At 41.3% G+C, this 16,287-nt stretch overlaps 1 protein-coding gene across 3 annotated transcripts in view; it reads right to left on the bottom strand.

Annotated features, from left to right (window-relative positions):
- Window positions 1-14,486: 14,486 nt before the first annotated feature.
- LOC113523737 (NACHT, LRR and PYD domains-containing protein 3-like) overlaps window positions 14,487-16,287 on the bottom strand; it is a 152,080-nt gene continuing 150,279 nt past the window's right edge. For all 3 annotated transcript variants that reach the window (XM_053237021.1, XM_053237020.1, XM_053237022.1), the window contains 3 exons: window positions 15,916-16,089; window positions 15,524-15,700; window positions 14,487-15,256 (listed from right to left, as the gene is read on the bottom strand). In XM_053237021.1, the coding sequence (XP_053092996.1) occupies window positions 15,220-15,256; window positions 15,524-15,700; window positions 15,916-16,089 (388 nt within the window). In that variant the 3' untranslated portion in view covers window positions 14,487-15,219. The remainder of the gene's footprint in view (window positions 15,257-15,523; window positions 15,701-15,915; window positions 16,090-16,287) is intronic.

Genomic DNA, 16,287 nt, shown 5'->3' with positions numbered 1-16,287 from the left:
TGCTGAGTTTCACTTTCACTTTCACTGTTAACGGTTTACAGCTGGAGTCAATCCTCCGCTCATGCGCAAAAACGTCATGAAACTAAAAGGCCACGGTTTTATATTAAAAGTGGGCCCAGTGTCTTTATGAAACTTTATTCCCAATTACGTGTTTTTTCAGTTTGATGCCTTGATTTGCTTCTGATGTGTAATTATAAAATTGATAAATGACCAGCAACATTATCTGCTTTTCACAGGCAGCTTCTTCTGACTTGGTCTCTGATACACAAGCACAGTTTTCCACCTCACAAGGATTTCATTTGGAATAACTGTAATATTCTTCATAAGAGTAAATCAGTATTTTGAAAAAGGTTTTGATAAAAATATTCTGTTAGTCAGTCAGTTAATTAATTCTCGAGGGATGTTGGTCTCATATAAGGGATTTCTAGCTCATTTCCAGTCTCCCATTTCCCCAAAAGATGTTCCTGTTACTAAACTCTAACCTGCTGTGGTTCTTGGTGCTGTTCCTATCAGAGTTAATCCACTTTTAATGACCTCTATTGAGTCATAATTCCTCTCCTTGCTGTTGCACATCCATACACAGAGTGGTTGGGTGAATTTGTTTCTCTTTCTCATCCAAACCCTGTGTTAGAAATAGAGGAAGATTAGTAGATTAATATATTCATGTCTTATTGGAGCCTTGAGCTCTACTGTATAAATATCTTATAAGAAGCGAGGTTAAAGAGGTATGCTGGAGGTTAATTCATCACTTTTACCAAGTCAGTTTGCAGCTAAAGAAGAGGGATTCTGACCTGGATCCTGTTTGCTCTTTTTATGCTCGTGCTGAAGAAGAGAAAATCCCATCTGTTTTGCTGATGCATACAGTGTTATTCTGGAAGGTCTGTGTTTCGTCTGCTAAATCATTTCTTTATTGTTTTCTAAAATAATATCTTTATTGTACATAGATGTTTTATTTCAATTAAATAATTTTGACAAAGTATATATAAGTATATATTAGTATTTATTTTTACTTGGACAGATTTTTTTAATACAAAAGTGTACATTTTTAAAACAAAAGTCCATTTGAGCAATGAATACCAAATACTTCATTTGTCCAGTTTGCTTTCTCTCTGCATCAAAATAATCCTACAGCCGTCGTCAATGAAATTATTCTGATTAAACCCCAAATAAAGACCAACATGCATTCATACATTTAATTTATTAAATCATTTCATTGTTTGAACCATTATTATTATTATTATTATTATTATTATTATTATTATTGTTCTTGTTGTTGTTATCAGAATATTTTTTTTTAATTTCTGCCATATACTTTGACATGTATTAGGAATTTTTCTTGGTGTTTGGTCACAACACGATACATACAACACAGTTTACACACACACACACACATCACAGACAACACAGAACTATCTTCCCAATTTTTTATCCAAGCCTACAATAAAGACGTTTTTTATCTGGTGCTTTTATAATTAAGTCTCTCACTGTTCTGAGGTTTTCCCACACTCTTACAAAAAGAGGTTCCTTTGGTCTCTACATAGAACCCTGGGGTTCTGTACTTGGCCAATAGAACCTTTTCCCAAAAAATGGTTCTGTGCAGAACCCTTGGAGAGCAAAGTAAAGGGTGTTCCTAATAAAGTGGTGTGTGTGTATGAGTAAGGGGTGTTCCTAATAAAGTGGTGTGTGTATGAGTAAGGGCTGTTCCTAATAAAGTGGTGTGTATGTATGAGTAAGGGGTGTTCCTAATAAAGTGGCCTGTATGTATGAGTAAGGGGTGTTCCTAATAAAGTGGTGTGTGTGTATGAATAAGGGGTGTTCCTAATAAAGTGGTGTGTGTGTATGAGTAAGGGGTGTTCCTAATAAAGTGGTGTGTATGTATGAGTAAGGGGTGTTCCTAATAAAGTGGTGTGTATGAGTAAGGGGTGTTCCTAATAAAGTGGTGTGTGTGTATGAGTAAGGGGTGTTCCTAATAAAGTGGTGTGCGTGTGAGTAAGGGGTGTTCCTAATAAAGTGGTGTGTATGAGTAAGGGGTGTTACTAATAAAGTGGCCTGTATGTATGAGTAAGGGGTGTTCCTAATAAAGTGGTGTGTGTATAAGTAAGGGGTGTTCCTAATAAAGTGGTGTGCGTATGAGTAAGGGGTGTTCCTAATAAAGTGGTGTGTCTGTGTAGCATATAACATGTTGATATTCGTTTCACACTTAGAGCGTTTCAGCTCTTAAACATAAACGAGCAGAGAGCTTACTGCAAACTCAATACAACATTCTTACAAACAAACAAGCTGTTCATGAATTAACCAAAGAAGTCAAACACATTAAACACTTAAAGGTTTTAATGAGATCAAGCACTGAAATGTGAGATATTTTCAAAAAACAAATACCAGCTTACTTAAAACAAAAATGTAAAGTTACTTAATCAGTAAAAGAAGCAGCATTATAATGAGCTTGTCTCAGACTATGTCCAACTCCAAACCAGACAGAACAAAAATGTCAAAGATGATGATTTCTTCTCCCAAATAAAATCTGAATTATGCAGAATAAATGATGAATTATTCCTAAATGTCCAGCTCCAGACTGGTCTTGATATAAATCACACAGAAAACCCACAGAATGTAATAAAACAAGTAAACATGAGAATTATTAATGTGTAAACCCCTCAGATAGAGCTGGTAAAATGAGAATATTTTATAAATTATATGAAGTGTTAAATGTGGGATATAATATTATTTTATGTGGAGATTTCAGTCCCATTACACATGAAAAGGATAAATTCCCCAATACAAACACACCAATATCCAGAGAAGGGAAACTACTCCAAAAGGTTTGTGAAACACATGAACTGAAAGAGTCTTTTAGACAGAAATTCCCTCAGGACATTGGTTTCACCGTTTCAACTCAAAAATAATAATAAGAAGAGACAGAATGTCCAGCTCTAAACCATCCGAGTAGCACATTACAGACCTGATCAAACTCAGCAGTGGAGCACAGTTCTACTGAATTGTGAGATAAAATACTCTCCAAGTCAGTGTTTTGGCCATGTTCTGGCCATGTTTCACTAACAAATGTGTGTGCCGTTGGCAATATATTAGTTGTCTAAGGGGTTATGAATTGATTCTCCGACCATGATGAACTGATACCAGCCACAGTCAGGGTAAGTACTCTTTTTTTTTTTTTTTTTTGTTAAGTCTTAAATATTTCTGTCTACTAACACATGATGAAATGTACTTGCATTTTGCCTTTTAACATCCCTTGCTTCAGTTTGAAATGATTGTGACATTCCTTGAGCAGGCATAATATATCCTTTTAATTTATAGTACTAAGATAAGCAGGTGAAGTAACAGTAGGGTAATTTGAACCTTTTATTAACATAAATCACAAGATTTTGTATCTTGCAGTACCATCTGCTGCCCTCTCCATGCCACCTGCTGACACTAAAAAGGAACCAGTTGATGGTAAATATATTATAATTCTGCCCATCTATTCAAACATTTGTCCCAGTTACTGTGGTACTGATCTTTTTGTTCTTCTTTGTTTTTGCATCTTTTCCTTTTAACACCAGTCTTGCCAGCTCTGAAATCACCTGTGCACCTTCCTAAAGAGCTGATGTTTCTTCTGCCAGAACAATCACGTTCCACACACTGAGAGAACGGTTTCAACTACAGGTGTGTTTTATGTCAGGTTTTTTATGTTCACCTAAATTTACATTGTGCATCATAAATGTTTAGCATTTAAAATTAAATTGAATATTTATATAATCCCTCACCTCTTACACAGATAATTGCTAATAGAGGAATGGTTCTCTGTTCAGGAGACAGCAGCATCACAGACAGCTCACCAGCGTGCAGGACACTTACTTTTGAGGAATGTGGCAAAGATGGTAAGGGTGTATTGCACTTGACTGGAATAATGAAAGCATTATGTTGTGTTGAATCTGTTCTAATTTTATAATGGATTGTTGATCCATCTTTTTAGAAGATCTCTCATCTTCAGAGACCACTTCACATAGTGTCCCACGCACAGCTGAGGCATCACATGGTAAGATTGTAGTTGTGCACTTATCTGTATCATGAATGTAGTTGTTTTCTTTGTTTAATGTCTTTTCTTATCAAGACTTTAGAAGGGCTTTTAATTATTGTTTGTCTGTGTATTTCCAGAGCCATTCCCCCCTTGGTTCTTCAGTGTGCAGCCCACCGCCTCTGCAACAGACAGGTCAATGTAAGAATGATTAATCTGTGGCTTTGTTACCAGGCAAGAGTGATGACCATAGTCCATGTCTGTAGCTGTAGTTAGAAAATCTTTATTCTTTTGTCTTTTTATTTCAGTCACAGTCAGGCACATCAGCCCTTCCTAAGATGCCCTCCTCTACAACCTCCTGGCTACGATCATGATGTCCACCAGTGGAAGTGTTCCCATCAGCAGAGGATCTGGATGAAGACAGAGCTGGAATCCATGGGTCTATGGCTAGAGTCACCTCCTGTGAGATGTATCTTTTGCTTATATCTTTCATTTGTGGTAACTATTTAACTAATGTAGATATGTTTTTTTTTTACTTTATTTTACAGTGTAATTACGTTTATATTAATATGTATATATGAGCAGACTTGTGTGTGTGTGTATGCGTTTCTTCACTATTATTGCTTTTCGTTTTCACTGCTCTACTGATGTGTTTGAAATGCAAATAATAATAATTAAAAAATGTGTGTGTGTCTGTTTGCAGGCTTCATTATTTACTCTATTATATTGCCAACATTTAACTGGTATGTTAACATCGCTCAATAAACCATATGCATTCAACAGTGGAATTCATTATATTAGAGTAAAACCTTATTTAAATTTCTCATTTACATTGCAGATACAACATAATAGTTGGATACTATTATTACTTTAGTAAAAATAAAAATGTTTTATTTCACTTATTGACATTTTGTAAAAATTAAGAAGTAATAACAGTATAAAACTGTTGTGATATTTGTAATGGGTCAATGTTGACATAGTGGTCAGAGATTTATTCTGTGTTGCACATTTGATGAATAAATATTTGAACTCTACATGCATGTCAACATTAACATTAATCAATTAATAACAATACATTGGCCATCAAACACAGAAAACATTTTAAACCACACTGCAATACTAATGCATTGTTATTATTTCAGAATTGTGTGGTACATATCTGTCTTTGTAATTATAATGCAAAAACTTATGTGAAACAATATTTCAGAGTCGCACTGAGTGGGATTCGAACCCTGGTCCAGACAAATATTAAAATATAATGTGAAAAAATCTGATTGGCTGTGACATCATTTCAGCATGTGGTACAGCAGCAGAAAAGCTTCAATTTGATTGGCTGGCACTGTGTGCCAGCTATACACGACCGGCCCCTGCGTGAGGAACGGACGTTTTACCATTGAGCCACAGGGAGGCGGTAAACCCACGATGCAAACGCTGAGGTAGTGCACAAGAATATTTATTAAAAAATCAAGAAAATAAAACAAGGGCAAAAACGGGGAGAAACAAGAAGGCAATGGATCTCAAAAACGAAGACAAGGCAGGGGAACTGAAGACCGCCAAAAACTAAAAAGAGAAGCAGGAAAAAAGACAAAAAAAGACAAGGCAAGGGCGCTAGAAAAAACACAGAAGATATTAACTCGAGAGAGGCAACGATAAAGACAACAGGGGCTTAGGAAACAACAATAGCCAAGCGGGGAACAAAGGCAAAAGGGACGGCTTAAATACACAGAACGGGAACAAGACACAGGTGAAAGCAATGAAATTAATTACAACAAAGAAAACTAAGGCTGGGCGACATCTAGTGGGGAAAAAAAACATAACACAACAAAAAACACAGAAAAAGGACCAAAACTCTGAGTAGGGGCCGGTCTTTGTCGTCGGTTTGCCTGCTGTTGGTACTGTTGCGAGGTTCTCAGGAGCTTTACTCTGGCCCTCCTCCAGGTTTGGCGGCAGCGCTCGGCAAACTGTCGAGCGGAGGGAACAGCCGTCTCCACTTCCTGCTCCGGGAACCGTGGAGGAGCATACCCAAACTCGCACTCAAATGGGGACATGCCTGTGGCTGAGGAGCGGAGAGTGTTGTGCACGTATTCCACCAACATGATGAAGGTGGACCAGGAGGACGGGTTGTTGGCAGCCATACACCTCAGGGTGGTCTCGAGATCCTGGTTGATTCTCTCCGTCTGACCATTGGACTCGGGATGGAACCCGGACTATAAGCTCACGGAGGCCCCAGAGACTCACAGAAGGCCCGCCAGAATCGCGAGGAGAATTGGGGTCCCCGATCAGAGACGATGTCCCGTGGTATGCTAAAGGTGCGGAAAACATGAGTGATGATAAGCTCCGCTGTTTCTTTGGCTGTAAGTAGTTTGGGCAAGGGGATGAACTTGACGGCCTTGGAAAACCAGTCAACAATGACCATGACGCTGGTGTTTCCTTGAGACGGTGGAAGCCCGGTAATGAAGTCCATGGACAGGTGGGACCAGGGTCTATGAGGGATGGGAAGAGGCTGCAGAAGACCCTGGGGAGACTGGTGCGTAGTTTTGCTCTGGTTGCATACAGGACAGGCCCTGACATAGGTGGTGACGTCCTCCTTGATGGTAGGCCACCAAAATCGCCTCTGGAGGAACTCGAGAGTACGCGAGGGACCAGGGTGACATGAGAGACTGGAGGAATGCCCCCACTGAAGAACCGGGGATCGAACAGCCTTGGGTACATACAAGCGGTTGGTCGGGCCGTTTCCTGGGTCGGGTTCTCTGGCTTGGGCTTGTGTCACAGTGTCCTCAAGTTTCCACCTGACAGGAGCTACCATTTTTGAGCTCGGGATGATAGGGAGGACCTTGTCCTTTCGCGACGTGCTTGTGTAGACCCGGGACAGTGAATCTGGCGTCAGGTTCTTGGAACCAGGACGGTAAGACAGGACAAAGTGAAATCTGTTGAAAAACAGGGACCAACGTGCCTGTCGGGGATTAAGCCGCTTGGCTTATTGGATGTACTCGAGATTTTTGTGGTCCGTGAGTACTTGGAACAGGTGTTTAGCGCCCTCGAGCCAATGCCTCCACTCCTCCAGTGCTGACTTAACAGCCAGAAGCTCTCGATCACCCACATGGTAGTTTCTCTCTGTCGGGGTAAGACGGTGGGAAAAGAAAGCACAGGGGTGCAGCTTGCCGTCTTTACCCCTTTGAGACAGCACCGCTCCTACTCCTACTTCAGAGGCATCTACCTCTACGACAAATGGAATCTCCGGATCCGGGAGAACCAGAATAGGAGCCGAGGAGAAGCGGGTCTTGAGTTCGCAGAAGGCCAACTCAGCGTCCTGGCTCCAGCGAAAGCCGGAGGAGGTGCCCTTGGTGAGTGCTGATAACGGGGCTGCAACGGAGCTGAAGTTCCGGATAAACTTGCGATAAAAATTGACGAACCCGAGGAAGCGTTGGACATCTTTTACTGACGAGGGGGTAGGCCAATCCACGACTGCACTCACCTTTTTAAGGTCCATTTGGATAAGACTGGGCTTGATGACGAATCCCAACTAATGGACCTGGGTTACGTGGAACTCACATTTCTCCGGCTTGACATACAGGTGGTTGTCCAGAAGGCGTCTGAGGACTTTGCTGACATGGGTAACATGCTCCTGCAGAGAGCTCGAGAAAATGAGGATGTCATCCAGATACACGAAGACGAATTTGTTGAGCATGTCCCTAAGTATGTCGTTGACCAGGGTTTGGAGGACCGCAGGAGCATTAGTGAGGCCAAAAGGCATAACCAGGTATTCATAGTGCCCCGTAGGCATGTTGAAGGCCGTCTTCCATTCGTCACCCGGTCGGATACGCACCAGGTGGTAGGCATTACGCAAGTCCAGTTTGGTAAAAATCGAGGCCTCCTGAAGGACCTCATAGGCGGTGGCCATGAGAGGTAGGGGATAGCGGTTGCGCACAGTGATCTTGTTGAGCCCCCTGTAATCGATACATGGCCGAAGGCCACCGTCCTTCTTCCAGACGAAAAAGAACCCCGCCCCAGCCAGGGAAGGGGATGGACGGATAATCCCATCTATGAGGGACTCTTCAATGTACTCGTTCATGGCTGCCCTTTCAGGAGGGGACAATGAGAAGATGCGACCCCTAGGGGGACTGGAGTCAGGGACGAGGTCTATAGTGCAGTCGTAGGGGCGATGAGGAGGCAATGAGGTGGCTTTCCTCTTTCCTCTTTCCTCTGTCTTGAGGTGGTGGTACTGTGGGGGAATACGAGACAGATCTATGGTTTCTAGGGACTCGGGAGCAGGGTCAGGGTCTCTCTGGCACGAGCACATAGTCTGGCATGACGCACCCCAACTGAGAATTGCCCCCTTGGACCAGTCGACATGTGGGTTGTGCTGGAGGAGCCAGGGGTACCCAAGGATGATGGGAATCTCGGGAGACTCGATAAGATAGATAAGAGAGCTCCTGGGGATCTGGAGTCTCTGGGCTAGGGAAATGTCCATAAAGTTCCCAGCAGCGCCGGAGTCGATTAAGGCCTGAATTGGGTGTTGTTGGAGATTCCAGGCAAATGTGATGGGAAGGACCAGCCGGGGTCAGAGGGAGCGGCAGTGTGAGTTACTCCCGTGACAGTCCTGCCTCGCCTGTATGGGACTGGGTGTTTCCCGAGAGCTCGGCAAGAGGTACGGAAATGGCCAGACCGACCACAGTATAAGCAACAACGTTCCCGCATGTAACGATTTTGCTCCACAGGGGAGAGGCGGGACCTGCCCAACTGCATCGGAGGGGTCTTGGGGATCAGAGCGCCCCTGAACTGCAATAGGGCTGGGTGGGAGCATGGGAATGGCTCTGGTCTCTCTCTCTCTCTGGCGATTATCCAACCAGACAGCCTGGTCAATGAGGACGTCAAGGTCCCTGGAAGGCTCTCTAGTAGCCAGGTCATCCTTGATTGTCTCGGATAGCCCGCTCAAGAAGCAAACCATGAGGGCTTCATCGTTCCTTCCACTGCCAGCAGCTATGGTCCGGAACTTGATGGCATATTCAGCAGCACTGTCGTTGCCTTGTCGGAGGGTGAGGAGCATCTCTTGAATTCCTCTACAAACCCAGAGTAGCTTGCACAGAACGGGGCTTGCGCCTTCCAGATGGCCGTAGCCCACAAGAGAGCCTTTCCAGAGAGAAGCGTAATCACATAGGTGATCTTGGCCCGATCAGACGGGAAGGAGGAGGGCTGCAGCTCAAACAGAAGGGAACACTGGGTGAGAAACCCAGTGCTGCGGGGGAGGTAACCGAGGTTCAGCCACTGGAGTGGGGGCTCGAGACTCAGGAAGAGGCACGGAGGCTGCCCTAGGCGCCGAAGCTGATGCAGCAGGAAGCCGGTCAGAGATCTGGCAGATAGCAGCCAAAAGATCCGTTAGCAGCTGAGAGGGTTGGGCCATCAGGGTATCCCGCTGAGGAGAGCCTCGTGGCGTTGCACAGCAGACTCATGCTGGGCCACAGTAGCAAGGAGCTCCTGAGTGTTTGGTGTTTCAGGGTTCATTGTGCCTTGGTAATTCTGTCAGGACCTGGGATCAAACCCGGGTCCCCGGTGTGCGGAACAGACGTTTTACAGTTGAGCCACAAGGCACAAGGAACTTTATTAAAAAATCAAGAAAATAACACAAGGGCATAAACGGGGAGCAACAAGAAGGCAATGGACCTCAAAAACGAAGACAAGGCAGGGAAACTGAAGACCGCCAAAAACTAAAAAGAGAAGCAAGAAAAAAGACAAAAAAAAAAACAAGGCGAGGGCGCTAGAAAAAACAAGAAGAAGATATTAACACGAGAGAGGCAACAATAAAGACAACAGGGGCTTAGGAAACAACAATAACCAAGCGGGGAACAAAGGCAAAAGGGACGGCTTAAATACACAGAACGGGAACAAGACACAGGTGAAAGCAATGAAACTAATTACAACAAAGAAAACTAAGGCTGGGCGACATCTAGTGGGGAAAAAAAACATAACACGACAAGACAACACAGAAAAAGGACCAAAACTCTGACAAGCACAGCAAACTTCTCTCAGAATCTGCTGAACTTCAGTCTAAACAGAATAGAAATGTGGAGGAAGATGATTGTGTGTAGAAAATGAAATGGGAATTAACAAAGCTAAAGAGGATTTCTTCTGAAACATTCAGCTGCAAGCTGGCCTGGACACGACCTCCACCGGAAAGCCACAGAATGGCAATAAAGACTGAGAAACCGCAGGGAAAAGAGGATAGAGCATAAAGGCCCTCAGCGAGAATGATGGAAATATAATCGAGGATGAGGAAGAGAAAAGAGAAAGAATTCTACAGAAATGCCAAGATGCCACATGGAGAAAAAATGCAATGCCAAAGAGAATTTCAGATTTTCTATCTACATGGCCAACTTTGAAAACTAGTGGCATGCAGCACTGAGGAGAGCCAATAGATGGAAAAGAAACGCTAGAAGCAATAGTGCAGTTAAAGGAGGGGAAAAGTCCGGGAGCTGATGGGCTTCCAGTTTTCCAAAGCTGCAGTTAAACGCATTGCACATCTCCTAACTGACTTCTACAACCAAGCCATAAAGGGAGGGATTTGAAGTGAATCTCTGTACCAGTGTGTTATGACCCTAAGATTTAAGAAAGGTGAGCCATATGAGCTGGAGAACTGGAGGCAGATAAGTCTCATGAATATCGATTCTAAAATACTCGCTAAAATCCTCATCAACCGCATGAATCACACATTAAACTAAAGAATGGAAAGAGAGCAGACTTGTGTAATTAAAGGAAGATAGATGTGGGACAATCCTGCAAATAGAAGAGATTTTAAAGATACTAAGCAATGCCATCTCCCAGCTGAGACGCTTTTTAAACTAATCTTAAATGAACTAAAATGACAAAGGACAATGGAGCGAAGATCTAAAAATAAATCTCCATGGTCTTTATTAAAAATATGATCTCTGTAAATATTTAAGGGAAATAACTATGTAGATATAATAATATGATTGGACTATGTTGTAAATAGTTATTTTTGTATATTTAAAAGTTTGTAATGCTGAAGAATTACTGCAACAAATTGTGAAATATTTAAACTGTGTAGTTAGAGTTTAAGAGTTTAAGAGGATCTGCTGCTAACGTCTTGGTGCCAGATACCACAGCACACCTTCAGGGATCTAGTGGAGTCCATGCCTCGACGGGTCAGGGCTGTTTTGGCAGCACAAGGGGAACCTACACAATATTAGACAGGTGGATTTAATGTAATGGCTGATTGGTGTAATAGTGGGGTTGCATGCATCCATAGCTATTATTGTGGCCAAAAAAGGGAACTGCAACAAATACCATAGGGGCAGGACGTCTGCTGCCCCATTTGGTGACTCTATGAACATTTGCAGTGGAGAGGGAGCAGTGGACACGACAGTTAATGGGGTTGCCAGATTGGGCAAGATTCAAAATACCCCATAGCTGCCAAGATTATTGGTCTATAGCAAATAACTAAAATTAACCCTCCTATTATCCTCAAAATTAATAACATCTTTTATCCTTGGGGTCAATTTGATCCCAGCAATTTAAACCTCCAGAATATGATTTTTACCCAAGTTTGTGTGTCAAATACTATATGTTTATTTGTTGCCTACCTAAATAGCCCTTTAAATAAAATATAGACCCTCACCCAACGCCCCCTCCCCCCAATTTATACATCCAGAATACCGATTGCGCGACTATGGAAAAATACGCAAATCACCATAAAATCTCACTAATTGACCTACAATTAGAAAGAAAAATATTTTTGGTGTTTTAAAGGCTTTATATTATTTCTAAGTACAGATTTTTGTTATTTATAACATTTGGAAAGAAGAACATTTTCTGTTATCAAGGATAGTAACATGTATTATGTTTGGGGTCAATTTGACCCCAGGAAAAACAAACACAATTTCAATTTCACAAATTCAGAATGATTGTATTTGTAAAACAGAAGGGGTAGTCATTGTAGTCCAAGACCATTTCCTGTCTTCCCTGGTGCTCAGGACAGCATTTTGTTCATGGTGCTCATCAGCAGGACATTTTTCCCTTTCTTGGGGCAATAGGAGATGACAGTGGCTCTGTCAGTGAAGGCATTGTTCTTAATTGCAAGAAGCTCAGAGGGAAGCTCCACCTTGGTAACCTTCCTTTTCAGCAGTTTTTCACCCAGCATATACAATGTGAAAAAAATATCACATGTAATGTTATGACCATCCAGTCCTTCAGCCATGTCTAATCCCACCCTCAGCGTATCTGGTGATCTGGGACCATTTTTGATGACATTAGCAGCACTAAGTCTACCCTGCCGTTCAAGTGGGGAGAGGGACCATAATAACTTTGCATTTTTGGAAGGTAATGTGTCTGCTGGTGGTTGAGAGGCAACAGGAGGGTCAACACTAAGAGTATCATTCTCATCAGAGGAGGATGCTCATAATCAGGGTCCTCCTCAACATTATCCTCTGTCTCAGACACATCCTCCTCTATGTCACTTACACTGTCAAAGAACTGTGACAAAATGTCATTGACAGAAAACCTTTGCTAAAAGGTCATTTTCGATTCATTTTCAATATTTTTTTTTCATAAAAAGAGAGCCCACAGAGCACCAAGAGAAAATCTAGAGAAGGCTTTTGTGAACTATCAGTGTCCTCATGAGAACTGTGTTTACCCCTTCTCCATTGTCACGTTAACTATACGTGGTTCTCGCAATACTACAGGTATGGTTATGTTAGATTGGGGCCCTAAAGCAGAAGGAAGTTTTTTGAAGATTATAAAATTGTATGTTATAGTGACCCTCAATATCATCTAAAACAAATGTGTGTAAAATTTTGATATTTCTTATATGTTTTATACAGCTAAAACAGCCTGGGTTCAAATTGACCCCAAGGATCACTGATGCAAAAAAAATGTGTACACGACACTGAAAACATATCATGTTAATTTGTTTTCCCCGTTGTCCCCATTAAATTAGAAAAAGTCATTAAATAAGAAGCAAAAAAAATGACGTCAACCATGTATTTAGAGACGTTAAACACTGAATGGGGTCAAATTGACCCCAAAGATAATAGGAGGGTTAAATCTAATAAATATCCACAAAAATATTGTAAATCCATACAGCATGTCTAAATGTATCTCTATTTTACTATGCCTGAATTTTTTGGGCAAGTATCGGGGCAAAATTTTGCTGAAACCTGGCAAACCTTTTTTATGTGCTGCATACGATAAAACCTCGGAACCGACCTCTGACTAGGAAAACTCAAAGAAATCGGCCCCTCAACCTCGAGTTCAGCAAGTATTTATATATTACTACATCTATTTCCTCCTCATAGATCAAGACTTTGCCATGATGAAGGAGCTTGTGTACATTGGTGAATCTCAGGGTTTTGTCACTGGGAAATTAATGCTCCCAGTAGGGCAAACTTTGGTTTGGTGAACAGATTGGAGGGAAGAATTTAGATGATGGGTGATCCTAATAAGCCTGATGATAGGTCCTAAAAAGACTGCATGTCTGTATTAGGGTTACCAGGACCCTGGCATCAGACATGGTGGTCTTGCCTACAGCCACTCATCTGATGACTAGGTCAACCACATAATGCTGTCAGGCTCAGCCGTTTACTCTGCTAAGCAATAATAAGATGGAGGGTGGGATCAGGTGGAATTCTCACAGGAGATCGGACTCAGGCAGGTGTGGGATACTCACTAATCCCAGGCTGAGCCCCTTATAGTTGGAGTTTTTTTCCAGTGGACAAGAGGGTTGCCACCATGAGATTCTGAGTTTCAGGAAGGAAAACTCTGACTCTTGCTCTGACTCTGATCTCATTATTGACAATTTTATTGTTATTTTACCAAGCCTTTTGAGTTTGTGACTGATATTCTTGTTTTGACCTTGTCTCATTACTTGTTTTTGCAATTTTGGATTTTGTCTTTGAATAGTTGTTTGCTGATTGCCTGACCTCTTGCCTGTTCTTTTTACAATTTTTCCTCACATTTTAGACTTGTTTGCCAGTTTTACAATAAATTCATTTGTATCCTTCTCTGACTCCGTCGTATGACATTGAGGATATTTACGTTCAATTCAGGTGAATGCTCGCTATGAAGTTGTTCCATGGCCCACCAAATAAATTAAGAATCCATGTTTTAAATTTAAGTCAGTAATTACATTATTGTCAAAAGATTTTGGGATATTTGGTGTAGATTCATGATATATAATCTCAATTATGTCCATTTCATTTTCAGTTGCCTGGAAGAATACATACTGGCCTCTTTCCAATCTCTAACTGTGCTCAATAGATAATGGTCTATTCAGGGAAGTGAGATAGCTAGCTGGCTACTGCTAATAAGCAATCACTAAGTAAATTATCCACAATGGAGCGAATAGATTACTTACATGACCGAAATCACTCAACAGACAGGGATTTTTTTGAGTTACTGTTATACAGTGTTACATACATGTTCAAAATATTTTCAATTAAATTTTATTTAAATTTTAGAACTGTGCCAGCAAGAAGAGAAACACGAGGCAAGCAGAGAGTAACTGTACATCTTTCAAAATTAAACTGAGTCAAATAAATTAAGTTAGCAACAACACATTTAGCTACCGTAATGCTAGCATGATTACATGATTACTTTGTTTTACTTGAATTCTACTAAAACACAGACAGTAAGCAATACAATCCCTTGCAACAGAATACTACATACCATGACAAATAATATATTAAATTCTAGTTTTATGCCAGAATTGTCCTTTAAAAACACATTAGCACACAAGGAACAGAAGTTTAACCAAAAACAAATTGGGGAAAATTATTAAATCACAACTATAAATCAATCATCTGTGGAGAAAAAAAACACTGTCATGGTACAACAAACTGAATAAAGCCATGTTGAGCAGAAACACATACTGAGTAAATAGATAAAAATAAGTAGCTACAAACAGCTACAACACATGGATGTGTATTTGTGTAATCAGTGTGATGATGTGATGATATCTCTGTGTTGTGTGTAGATGCTGAAGGATTTGACTTTGGATTGTAAAATATGTTATTAAAGCCTGAAGTAACTTGTAGCTGAGTGGATAAAAGGATGCGATCAGTCCCGGTTATTGTTATGGAACTTCTACATCTGAATATGAATGATTCAGCTCCCAAACTGCTGGAAATGTGGGACGGGTTCTAACGCTTCACCAAAACTGCTTTATCCTGGAAAAGCAGTTTGTGCTGAGACTCCTGTCATACGCCAGTCCTGGTGAGTTTATCATACTTAATGCTGAAACACAGAACAGGACAGAATGATGGACAATATTAAGCACAGTCCTTATAAATAGCATCAGTGTAAATGCACACACACACACACACACACAAACACAGAAACAAAAACAAAGATGACAGATCTGATTATGCACACAAAATTTTTTTAAACACTTTAAAACACCGTAAAAGCTCAACAGAACAAAACTTTGTCTTACTTTGTCTTAAATACAATGGTGTGTCTGCATGTGTGCGTGTGGAAAGAGACAGTAAGTCAGTAACTCACAGTAGTGCCTCCAGTTTACAGTGTGGATCCTTCAGTAGATCAGAGAGCAGCTTCACTTCTGATTCTCCTGGATTATTACCATACAGATCCAGTTCTCTCATGTGTGATGAGGAGTTTGACCTCAGAGCTGAAGCCAGAGCAGCACAACCTTCATCTATAATACTGCAGCACCACATCCTGCAAGAAAGAAAACCTTCTCACACTTAACACACTCAGTTTTAGCATTGAAAACATGAACTACACAAAATCTTTATATACAGTACATTTACTCTCCATCTCACACACACAACAATGAAAATATATCAGATCACTGCAATTACAATTACCACAGATGAAAACTGGATCCTGCTTTTATTAAATTTCTCTGTGTGTGTGTGTGTGTGTGTGTGTACCTCAGTTTCTCCAGTGTACAGTGTGGATTCTCCAGTCCAGCAGAGAGCAGCTTCACTCCTGAATCCTGCAGTTTATTGTAACTCAGGTCCAGTTCTCTCAGACTGGAGGAGTTTGAGCTGAGAACTGAGGACAGACCTCTACAGCTTTCCTCTGTCAGATTACACTTACACAGGCTGGAAGAGAAATGATGAAATATCAGAACACTGATCTCAAACATATAAACAGCCATAATACAGCTAAAGTTTAACATGTAACAGAAATGTCAGTGTGTTAATGTGGCAGGAGAGGTGATTACTCTCCTTGTTAAATTTTAGCCAATCGGAAGATGCATTGGAGGGTATAAAAACTGCAAGGGTATGTGGTTTCGTATG

Source organism: Pangasianodon hypophthalmus, chromosome 9 (assembly GCF_027358585.1).
Source record: "Pangasianodon hypophthalmus isolate fPanHyp1 chromosome 9, fPanHyp1.pri, whole genome shotgun sequence".
NCBI classification, from domain to species: Eukaryota; Metazoa; Chordata; class Actinopteri; order Siluriformes; family Pangasiidae; genus Pangasianodon; species Pangasianodon hypophthalmus.
This window is presented reverse-complemented; position numbering and strand designations above follow the sequence as displayed.